Genomic DNA, 23,304 nt, shown 5'->3' with positions numbered 1-23,304 from the left:
TGAACTTTTGACTGGTCCTGTATGTTCGACTTGTGTAGTTTTGCTCCTGGAGTTTTGTCACTGTGTCAGCGCCAGCATCATGACTTCTCTCTACAGGAGGGCCTTGCCCTGCCCAGCGACTCAAAGTGAAGCCTTAGACCAGACACGGGGAATGGAGCAGCAGTATCTCCTTTAGCCAGCAGCACCTTTCTCAGACCAAGCCTTTACTCCTCCCATATACACCTGTAACTCATATTCCTCTGTCTTTTAAAAGAAAACATTCTTTATGTGCTATGCTCTCATAAAAACAGATGTGATGATTTGCTACTGCTGCTCACTGTCTAGCCAAAAGTGCCACAGAAGCCATTTTTAGTAATGTTACTTCCATGTCTTGGACCATTGGCTGGTTTAACCTTCCTTTGACACCCAGCTGTTGTTGGTGCCACAGTGTCTTAGCAGTAGCAAAGGAGCTCTGAGACAGTGAATGCTGAGACCGTGCCTGATGTCAGTTATACTGAACCTTTCTGTTTTGATCCCTCGACAGAGATTGTTGCCAATCGACGGGGCAAATGATCTTTTCTTCCAGCCTCCTCCCGCACTGCCAACATCCAAAATCTATTCCATCAGGCCCTACTATGCTAAAGATGAGGTAAAGAGAGTTTTTATGGCACCTTTGCCCTCCATCAGTAGGTGTGTCTGTCTGTGTGTGGGTATGGGTGGGCGTTATTTCCCTGTATGCAGTCAGTGATTAGCTGAACAGACTGGGTGTACAGTGCCTTGCGAAAGTATTCGGCCCCCTTGAACTTTGCGACCTTTTGCCACATTTCAGGCTTCAAGATATAAAACTGTATTTTTTTGTGAAGAATCAACAACAAGTGGGACACAATCATGAAGTGGAACGACATTTATTGGATATTTCGAACTTTTTTAACAAATCAAAAACTGAAAAATTGGGCGTGCAAAATTATTCAGCCCCCTTAAGTTAATACTTTGTAGCGCCACCTTTTGCTGCGATTACAGCTGTAAGTCGCTTGGGGTATGTCTCTATCAGTTTTGCACATCGAGAGACTGACATTTTTTCCCATTCCTCCTTGCAAAACAGCTCGAGCTCAGTGAGGTTGAATGGAGAGCATTTGTGAACAGCAGTTTTCAGTTCTTTCCACAGATTCTCGATTGGATTCAAGTCTGGACTTTGACTTGGCCATTCTAACACCTGGATATGTTATTTTTGAACCATTCCATTGTAGATTTTGCTTTATGTTTTGGATCATTGTCTTGTTGGAAGACAAATCTCCGTCCCAGTCTCAGGTCTTTTGCAGACTCCATCAGGTTTTCTTCCAGAATGGTCCTGTATTTGGCTCCATCCATCTTCCCATCAATTTGAACCATCTTCCCTGTCCCTGCTGAAGAAAAGCAGGCCCAAACCATGATGCTACCACCACCATGTTTGACAGTGGGGATGGTGTGTTCAGGGTGATGGGCTGTGTTGCTTTTACGCCAAACATAACGTTTTGCATTGTTGCCAAAAAGTTCAATTTTGGTTTCATCTGACCAGAGCACCTTCTTCCACATGTTTGGTGTGTCTCCCAGGTGGCTTGTGGCAAACTTTAAATGACACTTTTTATGGATATCTTTAAGAAATGGCTTTCTTCTTGCCACTCTTCCATAAAGGCCAGATTTGTGCAATATACGACTGATTGTTGTCCTATGGACAGAGTCTCCCACCTCAGCTGTAGATCTCTGCAGTTCATCCAGAGTGATCATGGACCTCTTGGCTGCATCTCTGATCAGTCTTCTCCTTGTATGAGCTGAAAGTTTAGAGGGACGGCCAGGTCTTGGTAGATTTGCAGTGGTCTGATACTCCTTCCATTTCAATATTATCGCTTGCACAGTGTTCCTTGGGATGTTTAAAGCTTGGGAAATCTTTTTGTATCCAAATCCGGCTTTAAACTTCTTCACAACAGTATCTCGGACCTGCCTGGTGTGTTCCTTGTTCTTCATGATGCTCTCTGCGCTTTTAACGGATCTCAGACTATCACAGTGCAGGTGCATTTATACGGAGACTTGATTACACACAGGTGGATTGTATTTATCATCATTAGTCATTTAGGTCAACATTGGATCATTCAGAGATCCTCACTGAACTTCTGGAGAGAGTTTGCTGCACTGAAAGTAAAGGGGCTGAATAATTTTGCACGCCCAATTTTTCAGTTTTTGATTTGTTAAAAAAGTTTGAAATATCCAATAAATGTCGTTCCACTTCATGGTTGTGTCCCACTTGTTGTTGATTCTTCACAAAAAAATACAGTTTTATATCTTTATGTTTGAAGCCTGAAATGTGGCAAAAGGTCGCAAAGTTCAAGGGGGCCGAATACTTTCGCAAGGCACTGTAACTACACGCTATTGGTATCTGAGCTGTCCTCACTTTTAAACACTGCTTTGAGGTTCATCGGTAGGCCTGTTTACCCATTCTGCACTGTCAGCAGTATCCTCCATTCCTGTGTGTGTGCGTCATCCTGAGTCCTTTCTAACTGCTCGTGTGTTTCAGCATGCAGTTTATAAGATCTGCAGAGAGATGTACTCTGAAGGAGTGGAGGAACTGCCCTTCTCTGGAGAGGAGCCAGACCTCATAGGCGACAGGTAAGAACCTTTTTCTTTTAGTTGTCATCTAACATTTATTTTGAAAACTATGGAAGTGGAGACAATTCACCCTAATGTGAATTGTTTCTCCAGGTTAGTAGGAGGGTTCCTGAACCTGAGTCCAGACTATGGGTTTGTCCTGGAGGACGAGGAGGGGATCTGTGGTTACGCTCTGGGCACTGTGGACGTCAAGCCCTTTGTCAAGAAGTGTAAAATGAGCTGGATCCCCTCCATGCAGGAGAAATACAACAAGCCCGACTGCCAGAAGGACCTCTCTGAGGCTGAGGTAGGAGACTGGTTTGACGGAGTCTCTTTCGCTTGACTGTTATTCTAGTTCTGTGATACTTTTTTATATATATAAGTTGTGCCATGAACATGATATCTGGTTGTTTTATCTACTTTGGTCAAATGCACAAATACCCCTTTCACACTACTGAGCTGAACCAAGCCGAGCTGTACTGGGCTGGGCCTGGTTACGCATCCACCATAGTTTCTGGAAAGGACGATGTCAAAGGAAAATAACCGAGACGGCTCAGTACAGTTCAGGTGGGCATGGTAGTGTGAAGGGTATTATTGTCAATTGCCCTGGCTGAGAGTGTCTGTTAAATTAAATGGCAAACGATCTCTCTCCCCCTCCCGTAGAAGATGATGTTGAGTTTCCATGAGGAGGAGGAGGGCCTCCCAGAGTCATTCCTCTCCAACTTCCCGTCCCTCATCAAAGTGGACATACATGCCAAGGTCACCGACCCCAGCGTGGCCAAGAGCATGATGGGATGCCTGCTCTCCTCCCTAAAGGCCAATGGTAGGCGGAGTTGACAGAACCTGTCATAATCAATCAAGCACATTTGCTCGGGGGAACTAATCTACAAATCATCCCTAGCAAACGTCTATGATCCATTATTGAAAACTTCAGTCGTCCCAATTATAATGTATAAGGATGCTTGTCATGAGCATGTATGACCCCCTTATGTTGTATCCTCATCTCATAATGGTCCTAGCTAAATACCAGCCATTTTGAGTCTGTTGAAAATGTCCTACGTCGAGAGACGTAACATTATTATCCTTATAATAGTATATAAAGGCTCAAACATGCTTATACCAAATTCTAACGCATATCTGCAGGTTTTAAGTAGTGTTACCATAACTGTTACTTATGTTGCTAAGCTGTTTACTCTTTCCCCCCAGGTTCCATTGGTGCGTTCTGTGAGGTGCGTCAGGCAGACAAGAGGATGATGGACTTCTACAGTAAGCTTGGCTGCTTCGAGGTTGCCAAGATGGAGGGCTTCCCCAAAGACATAATCATCATGGGCCGCAGCCTTTGAGAACAACTACGAGATCATCAACACGGGACGCAGCTTCTGAGACAGTTGACAGCCTGGCTAACCAAGCAACCATGGAGCTGTATAGAAAGCTTAAGTCAGCCAGGCTAAGGATCACTGTCTGTTACCTTTACAAAACAACCAATACTTGATGATTTTATACTTCAACCACCTGGACTAGACGAGGCTAGAGGCAGCCTGTTTTTAGACCGTGTTTAGACCGTGTTCATCTTGTACAGATTCACTGTGCTGCCGCTAAAGGCCCAGAGCTCTGCCGGATTGAAACAGAATCCGAAACTGTTAAGAGCCACAGAGGTTATCTGTAAAGCCCAGTGTGTGTTGATTTGAGCCAAGATGGCGGACGGTTTCCCTCTGTCTTTGGTCTCCAGAATGGAGATGATGACTGTTCCCCATGCGGCTGCAGGAAGTAGGAGCTGGTCAGGTGCCATCCACTCCCATTAGCCTTTCAGACCATTCAACTTGACTGTCAATAGCCCCGAGTGGGTGTCTGTCTGTGTCTCACTCAGACACAGTCAGGGGGTGTATTGAGATATTACTCCATCTGAAATTGCACCGTATTCCCCATGTAACACATTACTTTTGTCTGGTTAAAGGTAGTGCAGTGAATAGGGAGTTATTTGAGACTTGGTAGTAGATCCTGACACTACACCCTAGTATAGGCCTAGCTGACAGGGTGCTGGTTGGGGAAAAGGGGCCTTTAAAGTATATTACAGTTTTCTCCTGCACCACCTCTTCACAGGTGGTCCTCCTAGCTAACAGAGTGGAAAGTGGTTTATGATTCCACCTATACTGTTTTCTAGTGTGTCCATTTCACTCTTGAGTTTGAAAAATGATCTCTTTCTGGTGTGTTAGATTCCTCAATAGTTTACCTAACCATGACAGACATGCAGATGAAATCATATGTTTGAGTGTTCGAGGAAACTTCTGAAGACTTAAGTAACGAGTTGTTTGCTTGAAACCCACCTGAGTAGAAATGGGTAACCTTGAAGAGAGAAAGGAATATGTGGAAGTTGTCACTTATGTTATGGTTTGTCTATTCCCTTAACCCTTTGCTTTTGGCCATGCTTTTTTACTTGGGATGTAACGATTTATCCCATACGCATCGGTCCCCGATTTGAAATGTTTTAAGATATAAGTGCGCCGGTCCATGGACCCCAAACCGATCCAAATGTAGCATGCATCGGTCAGAAAACGATTTAAACGTTACAAATTGCCGGTTCACCAAAATGTTTTGCTCAATTACATTCTTTCTACCTTCTGAAAATACTTCTCAACTTTTGTGTCAATGTCGAACTGCATGTAACTGTTGACAGTCATTGATCTTACAAGGCGTTTTGCATGTCGAACAACCCCAGGCAATATCAGTAGCCTAGTCAAACTGATACTCTTTAAAGACAGACTTTACAGTATTGTTGCCTGTAAAAATTATTATTATTATTATTTTTTTAAACAGGCACTGTTTATTAGGACCCAATTCATAGTCACATTCTTGCCAGGATAAGCCTTGTTTTTATATCTCCCGTGCACATGCCGGCAAGTGTGGGAGTAGACGTGGGGCCAATGTGGGTGGACATCCTATTTTAATAAATCCATTATTAATTCATTTTAGGCTGGACCTAAGAAACATAACAAATTTTTCCCCCAAAAAAATAGAATGCCATGTATTGAGTTTAATTATGTTACTGGTCTGTGTGGCCTATATGGCTGCAGCATGCACGTGAAATCAATATTTATTTAGTTAATTAAACAGACAAGACATACTTGGCTACATTATTGCATGCTAAATGTTTCTGATCGGTGATGGATGAGCAAACTGATCGATGAGCTATACCACCTCCACATATTTACCCAGACAGAGAATTAACAAAATATACAGACAAGAGATTCAGTGAAACAAAATCACATTGATTAAGACAAGTCAGAGGGTTTTGGTCGGGAGTAAGCCTAGGCTACTAAGTGACTGCCAGTGAAGAGCAAAATAATCCACTTGTTAAGCTACATAACATGCTGGCAAAATGTTCTAATCACTGCTAATAAATGTGCCAACCAGACAAGATGATCATGAGCAGCACTCACCTCAACTTAGCTAACATTACCACAGCCTAATTGTAGTCTTACCAATGTCCAAACAGGTTCGGTGAAAAGAAAAATCTGACATTGATTTATCAAGACCCCATGCTTGTCTCAAAGCGGTGCTGAAATAGTTGACCACACGCAGGAAGGCCGCTGTGTCAATCAAATGTATTATAACAGTTGGATGACTGGGAGTTTCAGTAAGCAACAATTTGATGCCTTCAATTGGATTGGCCTACTTTATTCCAATATTTTTGTCATTCGGTGATGTCTATTCCAACGATAATTCTTTATGGATCCATCCAGTTATAGTTAAGAAAAGTGTGTATATGGTGGGCTACGCGAAGATTGGTGAAGTGACATGTCTCGCCAAGTTTAGAACTGCCAGGATGATAGTAGTAACTGGTGGTGCCTAGCAACCATCAAGACCTTAAGAGCGTGCCAATGCCGCCTCAGCATTACGGCTACATTTCATACTAAGCCTAGGGCAGAACTGTACCACAACCATGTCGCCAGCAATACCTTTCATATATAAAGAGAAGTCGGCAAAAAGTTATCGGGATGCTAAATAAAAAAGCGGATAAGATCTTGGTTTTGAAGGTGTGTGAGAAGGGTGCAATTGCGGCCCACAATTCGTGGTGTTCCTGTATGTTGGTATTCCTGCATCTGCATATTCAGGATAAGAATGGCCACATTCAGGAATGCCCCAAATTGCAGGCTGCATTCACACACTGTTGGTCAAACTGCGCACAGTGCCCAGTTTTGCACGCTGACCAACACAAGGTAGGCGACCTGTTCCTGCTCTTGCACATCTGTGCGGCACCTTCAGCATGCAAATGCTAAAATGGCTTGCATGATATCAGGCTTTATTAGTTCAGTGACAACCTATGTAATTTGCTACGTTATTGCTATCTATGTGCTGTTGAAAATTGTTTTTTACCGGAATAAAAGTAAGCTACCAGAGACAACTCATCTGGCTATACCTGCTGAACAGGGATTACACTAGATTGTTTTGATTATTCAGGTTCACCATCAGCAATAGTTTTGATAGTTTTGCTTTTAACAATCCGTGTAGATGGTCATTTTTAGATATACAGGGTAAATTTGATAATTTCATGACAAGGATACCAATCACTTTTGCAAGGCGCACTGCATGGTTCACACGAGGATATCACTCCATAACTTCCAAACGGTCAAAACCATTCAATTTTGAAACAAAGTTGTGCTATATATTCATTGCCTAGGTCATAACTAATTTGTGAACAATAAATATTGATACAGTGCCTTGCGAAAGTATTCGGCCCCCTTGAACTTTGCGACCTTTTGCCACATTTCAGGCTTCAAACATAAAGATATAAAACTGTATTTTTTTGTGAAGAATCAACAACAAGTGGGACACAATCATGAAGAGGAACGACATTTATTGGATATTTAAAACTTTTTTAACAAATCAAAAACTGAAAAATTGGGCGTGCAAAATTATTCAGCCCCTTTACTTTCAGTGCAGCAAACTCTCTCCAGAAGTTCAGTGAGGATCTCTGAATGATCCAATGTTGACCTAAATGACTAATGATGATAAATACAATCCACCTGTGTGTAATCAAGTCTCCGTATAAATGCACCTGCACTGTGATAGTCTCAGAGGTCCGTTAAAAGCGCAGAGAGCATCATGAAGAACAAGGAACACGCCAGGCAGGTCCGAGATACTGTTGTGAAGAAGTTTAAAGCCGGATTTGGATACAAAAAGATTTCCCAAGCTTTAAACATCCCAAGGAGCACTGTGCAAGCAATAATATTGAAATGGAAGGAGTATCAGACCACTGCAAATCTACCAAGACATGGCCGTCCCTCTAAACTTTCAGCTCATACAAGGAGAAGACTGATCAGAGATGCAGCCAAGAGGCCCATAATCACTCTGGATGAACTGCAGAGATCTACAGCTGAGGTGGGAGACTCTGTCCATAGGACAACAATCAGTCGTATATTGCACAAATCTGGCCTTTATGGAAGAGTGGCAAGAAGAAAGACATTTCTTAAAGATATCCATAAAAAGTGTCGTTTAAAGTTTGCCACAAGCCACCTGGGAGACACACCAAACATGTGGAAGAAGGTGCTCTGGTCAGATGAAACCAAAATTGAACTTTTTGGCAACAATGCTAAATGTTATGTTTGGCGTAAAAGCAACACAGCTCATCACCCTGAACACACCATCCCACTGTCAAACATGGTGGTGGCAGCATCATGGTTTGGGCCTGCTTTTCTTCAGCAGGGACAGGGAAGATGGTTCAAATTGATAGGAAGATGGATGGAGCCAAATACAGGACCATTCTGGAAGAAAACCTGATGGAGTCTGCAAAAGACCTGAGACTGGGACGGAGATTTGTCTTCCAACAAGACAATGATCCAAAACATAAAGCAAAATCTACAATGGAATGGTTCAAAAATAAACATATCCAGGTGTTAGAATGGCCAAGTCAAAGTCCAGACTTGAATCCAATCGAGAATCTGTGGAAAGAACTAAAACTGCTGTTCACAAATGCTCTCCATCCAACCTCACTGAGCTCGAGCTGTTTTGCAAGGAGGAATGGGAAAAATTTCAGTCTCTCGATGTGCACAACTGATAGAGACATACCCCAAGCGACTTACAGCTGTAATCGCAGCAAAAGGTGGCGCTACAAAGTATTAACTTAAGGGGGCTGAATAATTTTGCACGCCCAATTTTTCATTTTTCATTTGTTAAAAAAGTTTGAAATATCCAATAAATGTTGTTCCACTTCATGATTGTGTCCCACTTGTTGTTGATTCTTCACAAAAAAATACAGTTTTATATCTTTATGTTTGAAGCCTGAAATGTGGCAAAAGGTCGCAAAGTCCAAGGGGGCCGAATACTTTCGCAAGGCACTGTACTTTGCTAAATCCAAATCTGGTAATCGGCTGGTAGATGCCGAGTCTCCCTCTACCGCATAGAAATAAATAAGTTACACGAACACACACATACAGAGGCCCAGCTCATTAGCTCCATCAACAGCCGATTTTAATTTAGAATGGAAAATGAATGTGTTTATGCAACAAATGTTAGTGCATCGCCTCGACCGAATCGCATCGATTCCTTCTCTAATCAAACCTAATGGCACAGAATTGTTTCAAACTAAAACGTATCGTTCCTGTATCGTATCTAGATACGTATAGAATCGTCTTAAAAAGGAAAGATGCGCATCCCTGTTTTTTACAGTATGTTTATATTGCTTTTGTATTGCCTTTTGGTTCATTGCCTTTCTATATGATTTTTCTACCTGTGGATATCTCCAAGGGGCCTATTGCCCTGTACTGTAGCTCACAGGTGATTATCATGCACTCTTATCTACTGTCAATCCACCTGACATATACATAAGGGGACTTGAGAATGGGTGGGTTCATTTTAGCTTACTTGGTGCCCAGGGTGGGCTGAGTTTTGACATTTAATTACCATGGAATAGTCTACCTTCCGGTACCCCAGGCAAGCTAAAAATGAACGCACCTTGCCTCAACGGTGGGCCATCTGCTCTGAAAGGTCTCTAGATTCAGTCACAAATCCAGTGCTCTGGCTCTTAAGCCAAGAGAGATGAGCCAAATCTTAATGTTAGAAAATGTGAAAATAGAACGGAACAGTTTGCAGATGCTTTAGCACTCCCACTATGATACAGCTGCTCTATTTCCCAACTTCCCATGATGTGCTGAGGAAAGCTAACCACTAACCAGAATCTTATCCAGGACAGCATGTTCAGTTAGAAATATACTGTGTAGAACAGACGCGATTCAACGCAAAGCAGAATGAGGAACCATGTCGGCTCTGTACGCCACATTTCTATCTGCAACGTCCTACAACATTGCACCCACTTGAATACCATTGCTGCCCTTCTCCCAGTTAGGGTTGTTAAGCTAGAGTGACATTGACTGACTATCTTCACTGGCCCTGGCTGTGTCAAGAGAAATGGAGGGAGTGATATACTATACCTAGGCCTTTTGTATCTACCTATGTGTTAAATGTTTTATACTCAAGTGTTTCTCATTTGGCTGTTTTTGTTCATGTAAAGCACTTTGATCCTAACATGAAGCCTTCTTTTTGTAACAGGAGGATCAGCCGTAGCTCATGTTGTTGCTTTGTCCTAGCTGCCTGCCAATGTGATGTTTTGATACTGCTACATACAGTACATCTGTGCTATGCATGATGCTTATTAGATTTGTTTGGTTTAGCAAACAGAAGGGAAAAAAATCACATCCATATTACAGTCTATATGGATGTGGTGGGGGGGGGGTTGATAGCTTGATGCCCTTCCTCAACCTATGACATCACCGCAGACGAGACAAGTCAATTAAAAGGAATAGGGGGAAAAGATGACAAGTATTTTTGTTAACAAAAATGAGCTTTCTGATTTGTCATTTCTCAATGAGCACAAGCCTGAATCAGTTCAAACATTTTAAACACTAGTTAGATTGAAGTATATTAGTCTGCTCTATTCAACACATCACCCTCCATACTATATTATTCTGTGGTGGTCAAGTAAATTTCCCAGAGAGAATAGGAACATGTATCCTCCCAGTTCTCCACTGATATTGAAGGATTCACTTTTCCATAACGTCTGACATTTTATCATTGCTTGTGCTATTGTGACGACTGCTTTTTTTTCTGCCTCCTGATTTTGAAAGTATAGCTGCAGTTGGAAGGGATTATTGTAGGCCTGCATTTGATGATACATACATAGGGACATAGTTTTTTTTGAGGGGGACGTTTACTGAAACTCATTTCTGTAAAATGTGTATGTAAAAGAAATGGTTTATAATATTAAACAATTGAAAAAGTGTTTTGAGTAGTGTATTGTATGAACTCGTGAAAAATGTGTTATGATTACTGATATGACTGGGTGAGTTGTGTAAACAGCTGCAACTATTTAACAGGTATTGTATAGACTACTGTATTTATTAGGATCCCCATTAGTTATAGTCTAAGCAGCCGACAGTGCATGTGCGCGATATCTGCACTAGGCTGGATGTGCCCAATAATACACGTGTTTCCCATGGACCGGCTCCAGCATCCTCCATTCAGGCTGCAAATTTCCCTTAACTAGTTTTAATTTCGAGAAGGTGGCTTAGGTCTGAGGAGTTTCCTGGGCCATGGACCCAAAATATCGATGTTCTGTTCCCCGAGCCACTTAGTTATCACTTTTGCCTTATGGCAAGGAGCTCCATCATGCATTGTTCATCACCAAACTGTTCCTGGATGGTTGGGAGCAGTTGCTCTCAGAGAATGTGTTGGTACCATTCTTTATTCATGGCTGTGTTCTTAGGCAAAATTGTGAGTGAGCCCACTCCCTTGGCTGAGAAGCAACCCCACACATGAATGGTCACAGGAAGCTTTACTGTTGGCATGACACAGGACTGATGGTAGCACTCACCTTGTCTTCTCCGGACAAGCTTTTTTTCCGGATGCCCCAAACAATCGAAAAGGGGATTCATCAGAGAAAATGACTTTACCCCAGTCCTCAGCAGTCCAATCCCTGTACCTTTTGCAGAATATCAGCCTGTCCCTGATGTTTTTCCTAAAGAGAAGTGACTTCTTTGCTGCCCTTCTTGACACCAGGCCATCCTCCAAAAGCCTTTGCCTCACTGTGCGTGCAGATGCACTCACACCTGCCTTGCTGCCATTCCTGAGCAAGCTCTGTACTGGTGGTGCCCCGATCCTGCAGCTGAATCAACTTTAGAAGACAGTCCTGGCGCTTCCTGGACTTTCCTGGGTGCTCTGAAGCCGCCTTCACAACAATCGAACCGCTCTCCTTGAAGTTCTTGATGATCCGATAAATGGTTGATTTAGGTGCAATCTTAATGGCAGCAATATCCTTGCCTGTGAAGCCCTTTTTGTGCAAAGCAATGATGACGGCACATGTTTCCTTGCTGGTAACCATGGATTACAGAGGAAGAAGAATGATTCCAAGCACCACCCTCCTTTTGAAGCTTCCAGTCTTATTTGAACTCAATCAGCATGACAGCGTGATCTCCAGCCTTGTCCTCGTCAACACTCACACCTGTGTTAACGAGAAAATCACTGACATGATGTCAGCTGGTCCTTTTGTGGCAGGGCTGAAATTCAGTGGAAATGTTTTTTGGGGATTCGGTTCATTTGCATGGCAAAGAGGGACTTTGCAATTCATCTGATCACTCTTCATAACATTCTGGAATATATGCAAATTGCAATCATACAAACTGAGGCAGCAGACTTTGAAAATTAATGTGTCATTCTCAAAACTTTTGGCCACGACTGTACATAGGATTCGATCATGTTGTCTAACCACGTTTCCATCCATAGTTTTTATTTGCGTAAAGTCATACCAAAGATGTTTATAACTAACCCAAAATAGACCAGAGCCTGTCCTTTCCAATGGGAGCAAGTGTATCATAGTGGGCAGAACAAGCAAGTAAACAGCTGTAACTATGTAACAGGTATTATGAAGACTACTGTATTTAGTAGGATCCCCATTAGTTGGGATGAGTTGGACCGCAGAGTGTATAAAAAACAGCCAACACGTGCTCAGCATATATGGGAACTTCTTCAAGACTGTTTGAAAAGCATTTCAGGTGAAACTGGTTGAGAAAATGCTAAGAGTATGCAAAGGCTGTCATCAAGTCAAAGGGTGGCTACTTTGAAGAATCTCAAATCTAAAATATATTTTGATTTGTTTAACACTTGTTTGGTTACTACATGATATCATGTGTTATTCCATAGTTTTGATGTCTTCACTATTATTCTACAATGTTGAAAATAGTACAAATAAAGAAAAACCCTTGAATGAGTAGGTGTGTCCAAACATTTGACTGGTACTGTATATAATAGCATCATGTAGAGTACCGCACAGTCTACCCACACTGTATCTGCCAGTTGCTGGCTAGAGTACACTTGCCAAGACCAAAGTAGGCATATTTGCTCTTTAACGCAAAAGTGTTTGTAACAAAACTATCAGTAGAGTTGAACATGCGATGGAAACATTAACTTTTTATTTGGTGCATGAAAACTTAAGTGAAAAATATATTTTGTGTGCACTATGCCATCACGCCCTGATTTTTAGCCACAAGTCCATTTGGTGGAAAAACACCACTGATGGGAAAATGCGAGTATTTTCGTTATGTGGATTCTAGAATATTCGCATGAAAATCTGTCGCCGATTGGATGGAAACCTAGTTTATAAGGAATTAGTTGTTCTAACTTCTTATATTGATAGACCAACAATAACTCATGATGTAACAAGTCAACTCCAGATCCAAACCAAAGCCCATTGGCCCCTCCCCTTCAAACACACGTTGAAACGTATTTACGCCTGCGACGCGATTTGTTTTGACGTCATATGTTGCATCTCTTGAAAGCGAGTCTGATTTTCAATCGAGCTAGCTAATAAATTTACTTTATTTTCACACAATCAATTATGTCGCACAGTCACGGAGAAGATGATTGCTGCTCGGAAGACCACGGGAGTGTTGGCCAATCGAGACTGGAGAGCTATGTATTCAGTAAGGATCGCCTTTTCCAAAACAATCTGTTGTATAAAATGCTTGGTAGCAGCACATGTGGGGATGCCATCATGTATTTTGGATCGTGTTTGATTGTATTTTTAAAATTTTTGTTTTACAATGAGAGTAACCGATTTAGAGAGAAATGTATTGTAAGAAAGACTGCTGAAATATATTTAGATTTTGTCATAACTATTATACACCCCAACTGTACGCGCTAATGTTACATCCGTTTCTGAAACACACGTGTAACGTTAGCTAAAATTGCAACATTGTATCTTCGTAGGTTGTGAATTATCCTCCAAAGTACCGTTCTACACATTCCAAGGGGACGAAGAGGAGGATTTGGAACACTTTCTCGAGCTACGGACGGTAGGTTTTACTTTAAGTTATGTTGCTGTAGCATAGCTTACATGCCTCTGATACAGAAAAATGAGTGAATCAATGATGTAATGCCTCTAAAAAAATCCACTGTAAATTATTATATTTTGAGGGAGTGAAGTTCCTGTACAAATGTTGTATACATCTCTAGGTTTGCTTGGGAGAGGGAGCGAAGGAGGAGAGTAATGTGGTGGAGGTGACCGCTATGAACCACCAGGGGAAAACTATTTCTGTACCTGTCGCCAACCTCCATATCAACTGCCTGCCAATGGTGAGTGGCACACATACACCACCACCTACTTCAGACTGGGAGGGGAATGAAACATGAGATTCAAAAGAAGACAATTCTACATTCTCCTACACACTGCTTATTTGTAAAGTTTCTGACTTTCCATGTGGGAAATGCATTGACCACCTGTAACACTGAGGTTTCAGATGTTTGTGTGGATCTGAAAGTGCTAGGGATTGATTTTGGATTAAATGTCTGCCTTGCCGGTCTGCCTTGTGTGTGTGTGGTTGGAAATCTCAATTATTTTCTTTCTCAGGTGAGTCTTGGGGAGTTTGAGCTGAAGGCCCCTGTCACCATTAGACTGAAGTCGGGTACCGGACCAGTGACAGTTAGCGGTCTGCACCTCATTGGTAAAATGATTGTTTTAATAATTGGCCTGTAAGGACATGATCATGACCACATAAACATTAAAGGAGAAGATTCACCCATCATATGATGCAAAACTCGTCATACCGGCTGTATTTCTGCCTATTTAAGCGTCAATGGCTCAGATACACATGGAAACATGAAATGACCCTGGCAATGGGTGTAGCAGTGCTTAGAGATGCACAAAAAAACTAACATTCAAAATTGGTGAATCTATCCTTTTTAAAGGGATAGTCTGTAAGTTCTCTGACCTGTTGACAGTGAGACAGAGTAAACAGTCCTAACTGAGGAACTGCTTTTTTCCTAGTGATTTGATAACTTGTGTCCTCCTCTACCAGCCTCTGACAACGCTGACTCCGACTTGTCTAGCGAAGAAGAAGACTTGGACGAAGAGATAATCCCCATCAAACCAGCCAAAAAGAAACAGAAGTTGTAAAGGGACTGGATATCTGATTAATAAATGTTTCTTTAGGGAATAAAGATGTTCTTGTACCAAAAGGAAACATGAAATTCAGATTCTCTATCCCACTGGAAAGTTGTTTAGGAATGTGGGAAGAAACATATCGGGGGGAAATTATGGATGAAAGATGCACGAATATGGACCTAATTTTTGATCTTTGACTGGCCATGTTTGGGTTGTGGTTACTGAACCATGTCCTAGGGATTAGGCTACTCTCATTGGCCTGTTGGAGTGAGCTCTTGTTTTCAGCTGTGGAAGTGTTTGGTTCCATTATAAAGAATCAATTGCAATGTATTAAATACAATCAAGATCCTAAGATGGTTTTATTATTATTGTAACAAGTGTTTGGTTGAGTGGAAATGGATAACTAAGCTTTTAGGAAATATTAGGCTGGGACCCAATCCGATCGGCCATGCGGAAACCACATTCACGGTAAATGGTACACATGTCGGTTCAGTCAGAAATGACCTTTTAATTGTCAATGATCTGAATGAATCCCTGCCATAGTTTCTTACATGCTTTCTTCTCCTGGTTACAGCACCATCAGTTGACTGAATTTTTTTTACTGTTGACTTTCAGAGTTGAAATGTACCTTTGTTGGTGAAAGTGGATATACATTCATGTTTGCATGCTATCGTTTATTTGGATAACATTAAATCTAATTGTAAATGGGGTTTCCAGGTTGGTGGGGAAGGGGGTTGGAGAGGTGGGTGTTAATGTATTGGTTTTCTTGCTCTTCTGGTTGGGTTGGATTTGAACAAATTAGGATAAATAAGTTAGCCAGGTAGCCTTGAGAAACACTCAAGCTTACATTGAACATTGGTTATTGAATGTAGCCGCACAAAAAAGTTATGGTCCGTTTTGTACTATTTAGGGAAATGAAAGCTTGCTAATTAATTGATCCTTTGATCATTTTTGTTGTACATTTTCAGATTCTATAAATAAAAACACTTTTGGTATTATTAGGTCTCATTTATTGGCTTTTTAACAAATCAATTGTACATTTGAGTCTGACATCTCATGTTGCGCCCAGTGTTGATTGGTCATCAGAGGCTATGGTATTTCATTGAATTGTGTTATTCTTAAGATATGCCTTGCCCCCTGCCCCTTCACACACACAAACAATAGGCAGATGTACCCTTACACATAGCTTTAGGTGTAAGACAGAGTTTCCCAAACTCTGTCCTGGGTGCACGTGTTGGTTTTTGCCCTAGCGCTCCTCAGCGGATTTAAATAAGCAAAGCTCGAGGGTGGGTTGGTTATTTGAATCAGCTGGTTAGTGCTAGGGCAAAAAACTAAATGTGCACCAAGTGGGGGCCCCAGGACCGAGTTTGGGAAACCCTGGTATAAGGCAGTTCATTTGGCTTAAATGCAGGCACTTGATAAACACAGCCCAGTTTCAAAGGTTAATAGATGTGAGTTTCTCTTTCCAGACATATTGGTTTTGAGAGGGGAATCTGGCTGAACATAATTTATGGAAGAGAACTTTAAGAGCTTCAGGAATAGTTTCACACATAGAAGACATTTGTTTTCCCTCACTTTAAAGGCTTGCAGATGTACTATGGCTTATAGCAGGACATGGCTGAGAACTGTAGGAGGGTAGATCTGACATTATCGACTATATAAACTAATAGGTGAGAAATATGAACACTAGGGGGCCTAACATAACTGCCTGTGTGAAATCCACTAAACAGAAATCCTCTGCACAGACAGAGCTGTTGGTTCTCTCTCTATAGAATAGATCCAATGCCTTAGTGTGTTTGTCTGACAACCCAACAACATGTAACTCACCATACAAAACAATGCTATTTGCATATAAACATGATTTGTACAGTGGGGCAAAAAAGTATTTAGTCAGCCAAGTTCTCCCACTTAAAAAGATGAGAGAGGCCTGTAATTTTCATCACAGGTACACTTCAACTATGACCAACAAAATGAGAAAATAAAATCCAGAAAATCACATTGTAGGATTTTTAATGAATTTATTTGCAAATTATGGTGGAAAATAAGTATTTCATTTTCCAATGATGTCAAGCAAAGAGGCACTGAGTTTGAAGGTAGGCCTTGAAATACATCCACAGGTACACCTCAAATTGACTCAAATTATGTCAATTAGCCTATCGGAAGCTTCTATAGCCATAACATAATTTTCTGGAATTTTCCAAGCTGTTTAAAGGCACAGTCAACTTAGTGTATGTAAACTTCTGACCTACTGGAATTGATACAGTGAATTATAAGTGAAATAATCTGTCTGTAAACAATTGTTGGAAAAATGACTTGTGTCATGCACAAAGTAGGTGTCCTAATCGACTTGCCAAAGCTATAGATTGTTAACAAGAAATGTGTGGAGTGGTTGAAGAATGAGTTTTAATGACTCCCACCTAAGTGTATGGAAACTGCCGACTTCAACTGTATCTAAATTACTTATGCTTTATATGGGCATAAATGGTGGAAACATAGGCTTATATATGTATCCACACATACAAGTACATATAAGTATGACACATATGTATGACACATTTGTTGAAATATAAAATAATTGGCCGTTTTCATACAGTATATACAGTGCATTCGGAAAGTATTCAGATCCCTTGACTTTCCACATGTTACATTACAGCCTTATTCTAAAATGGATTATATAAAAACACTGTCCTAATAAATCTACACACAATACCCCATAAGGACAAAACAAACAGGTTTTTAGAAATGTTAGCACATTTATTACAAATAAAAACAGAAATACCTTATTCTAATCCCACTTCTTGACAATGCCCGCTTAATCCGGAAGCCAGCCACAACAATGTGTCAGAGGAAACATCGTACACCTGGCAACCGGGTCAGCGTTCATGCGCCCGGCCCACCACAGGAGTCATATATTTAAAAACGCATGTCACGTTTATACATTTGTTTGAAATATATTGTAATGAAACAGCAGGGAGCAGGTCTCGAACCCTCGACCTTCTAGCCCGAGGTCCGGCGCGCTATCGACTGTGCCGCAAAAGCACGCTCAAGCGGCAGGGTCGATTTCCGCGTTTATAAACCTTTCAAGAGCGCGTCCTCGCGCTAGTTTGTGATTTTACATTTTACAGGAACGCGCTCATCGGCCAAGCACACGCACTGTCGTGGATGCAAGGTCCGATCACTTCTGACACCAATCTAATGAAAAAGCAGAGAGCAGGTCTCGAACCCTCGATCTGTGACGCAAAAGCATGCTCAAGCGGCAAAGTTGATTTCTTTTTTACAATATGATCATACATATTTTTTTATGTCACATTCTTTGATATATAAAGGCCATATGTGACATTTAAAACTTTGTGTCATCTTCAGTCCAGCCAGAGAACAGGAAGCTACCAAACAACAGAACATGAAAATGTGTATTCGGTAAGTTTCTATTTGTATTTACATATATGTTTATATACCCTGGGATTGCATAGAATGATTCTAATCCTTTTTATACTGTAGCCTACATGTTTTTGTGTTCTATGTTCTAATATGTCTTGTATGTACCATTCGTTACCACACATGAAGGTTCCTCCCAGGAGTAAAAGTTATTTCAATGCAATTGAACATATAGCAACTAAACAATTACCCATTCCCATGAGTACTAATTTAATAGTAAAGCTAAATAATACACACTGGCTGGTAAGTCAATTATGACTGTTGCCTCACGTTTAAATTGTTTATTTTTATTTTATTTCACCTTTATTTAACCAGGTAGGCTAGTTGAGAACAAGTTATCATTTGCAACTGCGACCTGGCCAAGATAAAGCATAGCAGTGTGAACAGACAACACAGAGCTACATTTGGAGTAAACAATTAACAAGTCAATAACACAGTAGAAAAAAAGAGTCTATATACATTGTGTGCAAAAGGCATGAGGAGGTAGGCGAATAATTACAATTTTGCAGATTAACACTGGAGTGATAAATGACGTTTGTTTTTTATGATAATTATTAGGGTGAGGTCGCTAGCTACAATGTATCTTCAACCAAGCCTAGTTTTTAGCTATTTAGCTGCTCTGCAGTGCAAGTTAGCTTGACTTGCTATAAACATTTTTTTTTAAAGTAACTAAACAAAACATGTTTTATTAGCACCTGAAACAATATATTTATCCTGTCTTGAATGAAAAGGTCATATTTTGCAATCTTCCTAAATAAATGTGATCTCTGATGAGACCGGTTCTCCTCCATCTTGCATTACAAACACTACAATTTTCCATTCAGCAGCAGGGTAAGACTCCATGAAGATATGTCACAGGAGGATGGTGGCTCCTCAATTGGGGAGAACGGACTCGTGGTAATGGCTGGAGCGGCATCAGTGGAATGGCATCAAATACATGGTATTCCAGCCATTATTATGAGCAGTCCTCCCCTCAGCAGCCTCCACTGATATAAACAGGGCAGAATGAGTTTGAGACAGGTTGTGGCTAGGAGAGGGCAAGAACGAGATCTACAGTGTCAGAAAGTACTCATATCCCTTGACTCATTTCACATTTTGTTGTGTTACAGCCTGAATTTAAAAGTGATTAAATTGAGATGTTGTGTCAGTGGTCTACACACAATAATCAATCATGTCAAAGTGGAATTGTGTTTTTAGAAATTCTTAAAAAGATAAAATGTCGAGTCAACAAAGGGGTAGAATACTTAATTATGGAATGCCTAAATAAGTTCAGGAGTCAAAATTAGCTTAACAAGTCACATGAGTTGCATGGACACACTATGTGCAACAATGTTTAACATGATTTTAAAAACGACTACCCCATCTCTGTACCCCACGCATACAATTATCTTTAAGGTCCCTAAATCGAACAGTGAATTTCAAGCACAGATTCAGCCACATAGACCAGCAAGGTTTTCCAAGAAGGTCATGTATTTGTACATGGGTAAATAATAGAATATCCCTTTGAGCATGGTGCAGTTATTATTTACACTTCGGATGGGGTATCAATTTACACAGCCACTGCAAAGATACAGGTGCCCTTCCTAACTCAGTTGTCGGAGAGGAAGGAAACCTCTCAGAGATTTCACCATGAGGCCGATGGTGATTTTAAAATCGTTAAGAGTTTAATGGATGTGATGGGAGATAACTGAGGATGGCTCAATAACATTGTAGTTACTCCACAATACTAACATACATTTAAATAACAGAGTAAAAATAAAGCCTGTTCAAAATAAAAATATTTCAAAACATGCATCCTGTTTGCAATAAGGCAATAAAGTAATACTGTAAGCACTGCATGCTTCAGTAAGATTGGCTTTTTAGCATTCATAGCAATGGTTATCAACTGTACCACAGGGATGGAATGTTAGTAGCAGAAAATAGAGTTTGTGGTGGCAGCTGCAGAGAAGTATTTGGTTTTACGTCAGAAGAGTTACAGGGTGTTTTGAGTCCCATCCTCCCAGGCCGTTGGCTTAAGGTAGGACCAGGCAGCATTGCAGTTCTTGACACAATCAAACCGGTGCACCTGGCACCTACTACCATACCCTGCTCAAAGGCATTCAACTGTTTTGTCTTGCCCATTCACCCTCTGCATGGCACACATACACAATCCATGTCTCAATTGTCTCAAGGCTTAAACATCGTCCTTTAACCTGTCCCATCCCCTTCATCTACACTGATTGAAGTGGATATAACAGGTGATATCAATAAGGGATCATAGCTTTCACCTGGATTTGTCTGGTCAGTAATGTTCCTCAAATTTTCACTGGTACTGAGCAAATTTCAGGTCTGTTGAACTGGATTGTGTAATACAGGTAACGAGTTGAGGACAGAGGAGCCTCTTAAAGAAGTTGTTACAGGTCTGTGAGAGCTAGAAGTCTTGCTTGTTTGTAGGTGACCAAATACTTATTTTCCACCATAATTTGCAAATAAATTCATTAAAAATCCTACAATATCATTTTCTGGATTTTTTTTCTCCTTTTGTCTGTCATAGTTGAAGTGTACCTATGATGAAAATTACAGGCCTCATATTTTTAAGTGGGAGAACTTGCACAATTGGTGGCTGACTAAATACTTTTTTGCCCCACTGTACCACTTGACATATTCCACATTTTGTTGTTACAGACTGAATTCAAAATGGATTAAATATAATTTGTCTCACCCATCAACACAATATACCCCATAATAACAAAGTGAAGCATGATTTTAGAATTATTATTTTATTTTATTGAAATTGACAGATATCTCTCATTTACATAAGCATTCATGCCCCTGAGTCAGTCCATGTTAGAATCACCTTCGGCAGCCGGGTAAATCTAAGAGCTTGTTACACCTGGAGTGTACAATATTTGCACAATATTATTTTCTAAATTCTTCAATCTCTGTCAAGTTGGTTGTTGGTCATTGCTACACAACCTTTTTTCAAGTCTTGCCATGGATATAAGGCAATTTAATTTAACTAGGCCACTCAGGAATATTTAATGTTGCCAATGTATAGTTGGCCTTAGTTTTTAGGTTACTGTGTTGCTGAAATGTGAATTTGTCTCCCAGTGTCTGTTGGAAAGCAGACTAAACCAGGTTTTCCCCTAGGATTTTGCCTGTGCTTAGCTCTATTCCATTTATTTTTATCCTAAAAAAACTCTAGTCCTTGCCAATGACAAGTATACCAATAACATAACGCAGCCTCCCGCATGCTTGAAAGTTTGAAGAGTGGTACTCAGTGATGAGTTGCGTTGGATTTGCCCCAAACATAACACTTTATATTCAGGACATACATTTTATTTTGTTGACATTTTATTTTGTGGCAGTTTACTTTAGTGCCTTATTGCAAACAGGATGCATGTTTTGCAATATATTTTTATTCTGTACAAGCTTACTTTTCACTCTGTCATTTAGATTAGCATTATGGAGTAACTACAATGTTGTTGATCCATCCTCAGTTTTTTCCTATCACAGCCATTAACTGTAACACAGCTATACATGCACAGGGGACAATGGAGACACCTGAAGGGGAGTGGAGACAAGTGAAAGACAGGTGAACCAGATCAGGGTGTGACAGCACCCCTCCCCCCTAAGGGCCCCACCTTGCATCCTACCCGGGCAAATACCTGGTTGACCGAGGTGTCGGCGGCAGAACTCAGAGATGAGGGCTGGGTCCAGGATGTTCCTAGCGAGGACCCAGCACCTCTCCTCTGGGCTATAACCCTCCCAGTCAACCAGGTACTGGAATCCCATGTCCTGAGGTCGAACACTCAGGATGCGCCTCACTTTGTACAGCGGGAGAGGGGTGGGCCTAGAAAACAGGAGACAAAAGGTCTGTGAGACAGAGGTTTAATCCTATACACCTGAAAAGTGGGTTGTACACAAAGGGTGCAGGGCAACAGAAGACAAACAGCAGAGGGGCTAAGAATTTTAGAGATGGGAGAAGGGCCGATAAAACAGGGGAAAGTTTATGGGACTCCCGGAGGGACAGATCCCGAGTGGAAAGCCATACCCTCTGCCTGAGACGATAGCAGGGAGCATGGGTCTAGCAGCGGTCTGCCTGTCGCCGATACCTGTAGGTGGTCCTGAGAAGAGCGGACCGTGCTCTCTTCCAGGTATGGCAACAGAGGTGGACGAACATCTGGGCAGAGGGTACGCTAACTTCTCCCTCCGCTCAGGGCCAAGGAACACGAAGGGCGAGACACCAGTAGCCGAGTAGGGAAGGGTGTTACAGGCGTATTCCACCGTCACGAGTTCCTGGCTCCAGGTGATGGGGTTGGCGGAGGCAACGAAGAGCCGTCTCCAAGTCCTGATTGGCTCGCTCTGACTGGCCATTAGACTGGGGATGAAAACCAGAGGACAGGCTGGCCGACATCTCAATGAGGGTGCAGAACATCTTCCAGAACCGGGAAAAGAACTGAGGATCGCGATCGGAGGCCATGTCGACTGGAAGCTTATGGATCCGGAAGATGTGCTGCACCATGAGCTGGGCCATCTCCTTGGCTGAAGATAACTTGGGAAGGGGAATGAAATGGGCGGCTTTGGAAAACCTATCCACCACCATAAGGATAGTGGTATTGCCATCTGACGGAGGGAGACCAGTGACGAAGTCCAGGGGAACAGGGAGTGGTTGAAGGAGGCCAGCCGGAGCTTGTCGTGGAGTCTTATTCTGTGCACACAGTGCAGGCGGCGACGAATGCGGAGACATCAGGAACCATGGTGGGCCACCAAAAACATGGATGGTCTCAGGTTCAGACGGTGTAGCAGCGGGGCTATACAGGCGTGAGAGCGCACCAGGTTTCACATTCTTGGACCCAGGG

General features: G+C 41.6%; 2 protein-coding genes across 2 annotated transcripts in view; both read left to right on the top strand.

Annotated features, from left to right (window-relative positions):
• The window catches only part of oga (O-GlcNAcase), a 32,184-nt gene extending 25,155 nt beyond the window's left edge, over positions 1-7,029 (top strand). Inside the window, exons 14-18 of the mRNA XM_024423631.2 lie at positions 524-628; positions 2,528-2,619; positions 2,713-2,905; positions 3,262-3,421; positions 3,805-7,029. Of these exons, the coding sequence (XP_024279399.1) occupies positions 524-628; positions 2,528-2,619; positions 2,713-2,905; positions 3,262-3,421; positions 3,805-3,941 (687 nt within the window). The 3' untranslated portion in view covers positions 3,942-7,029. The remainder of the gene's footprint in view (positions 1-523; positions 629-2,527; positions 2,620-2,712; positions 2,906-3,261; positions 3,422-3,804) is intronic.
• A 6,355-nt stretch (positions 7,030-13,384) lies between these two features.
• npm3 (nucleophosmin/nucleoplasmin, 3) lies at positions 13,385-16,026 on the top strand. The gene is made up of 5 exons (XM_024423619.2): positions 13,385-13,568; positions 13,855-13,940; positions 14,101-14,220; positions 14,495-14,588; positions 14,943-16,026. Exons 1-5 carry the CDS (start codon positions 13,484-13,486, stop codon positions 15,038-15,040), a joined length of 483 nt encoding a protein of 160 aa, XP_024279387.1. The 5' UTR covers positions 13,385-13,483; the 3' UTR covers positions 15,041-16,026.
• The last annotated feature ends 7,278 nt before the right edge of the window (positions 16,027-23,304 follow it).

This window comes from Oncorhynchus tshawytscha, linkage group LG01 (assembly GCF_018296145.1).
Source record: "Oncorhynchus tshawytscha isolate Ot180627B linkage group LG01, Otsh_v2.0, whole genome shotgun sequence".
Classification (NCBI taxonomy): Eukaryota; Metazoa; Chordata; class Actinopteri; order Salmoniformes; family Salmonidae; genus Oncorhynchus; species Oncorhynchus tshawytscha.
Note: the sequence above shows the minus strand (reverse complement) of the source record. Positions and strands in the feature narration are given on the sequence as shown.

What these genes read in the sequence shown, in the direction of transcription:
- npm3 (XM_024423619.2), top strand. Translation starts at nt 13,484, where the DNA reads ATGTCGCACAGTCACGGAGAAGATGATTGCTGCTCGGAAGACCACGGG. An exon ending in ACTGGAGAGCTATGTATTCA is followed by an intron (nt 13,569 to 13,854) that starts GTAAGGATCGCC and finishes GTATCTTCGTAG; the next exon opens with GTTGTGAATTATCCTCCAAA. An exon ending in ATATCAACTGCCTGCCAATG is followed by an intron (nt 14,221 to 14,494) that starts GTGAGTGGCACA and finishes TTTCTTTCTCAG; the next exon opens with GTGAGTCTTGGGGAGTTTGA.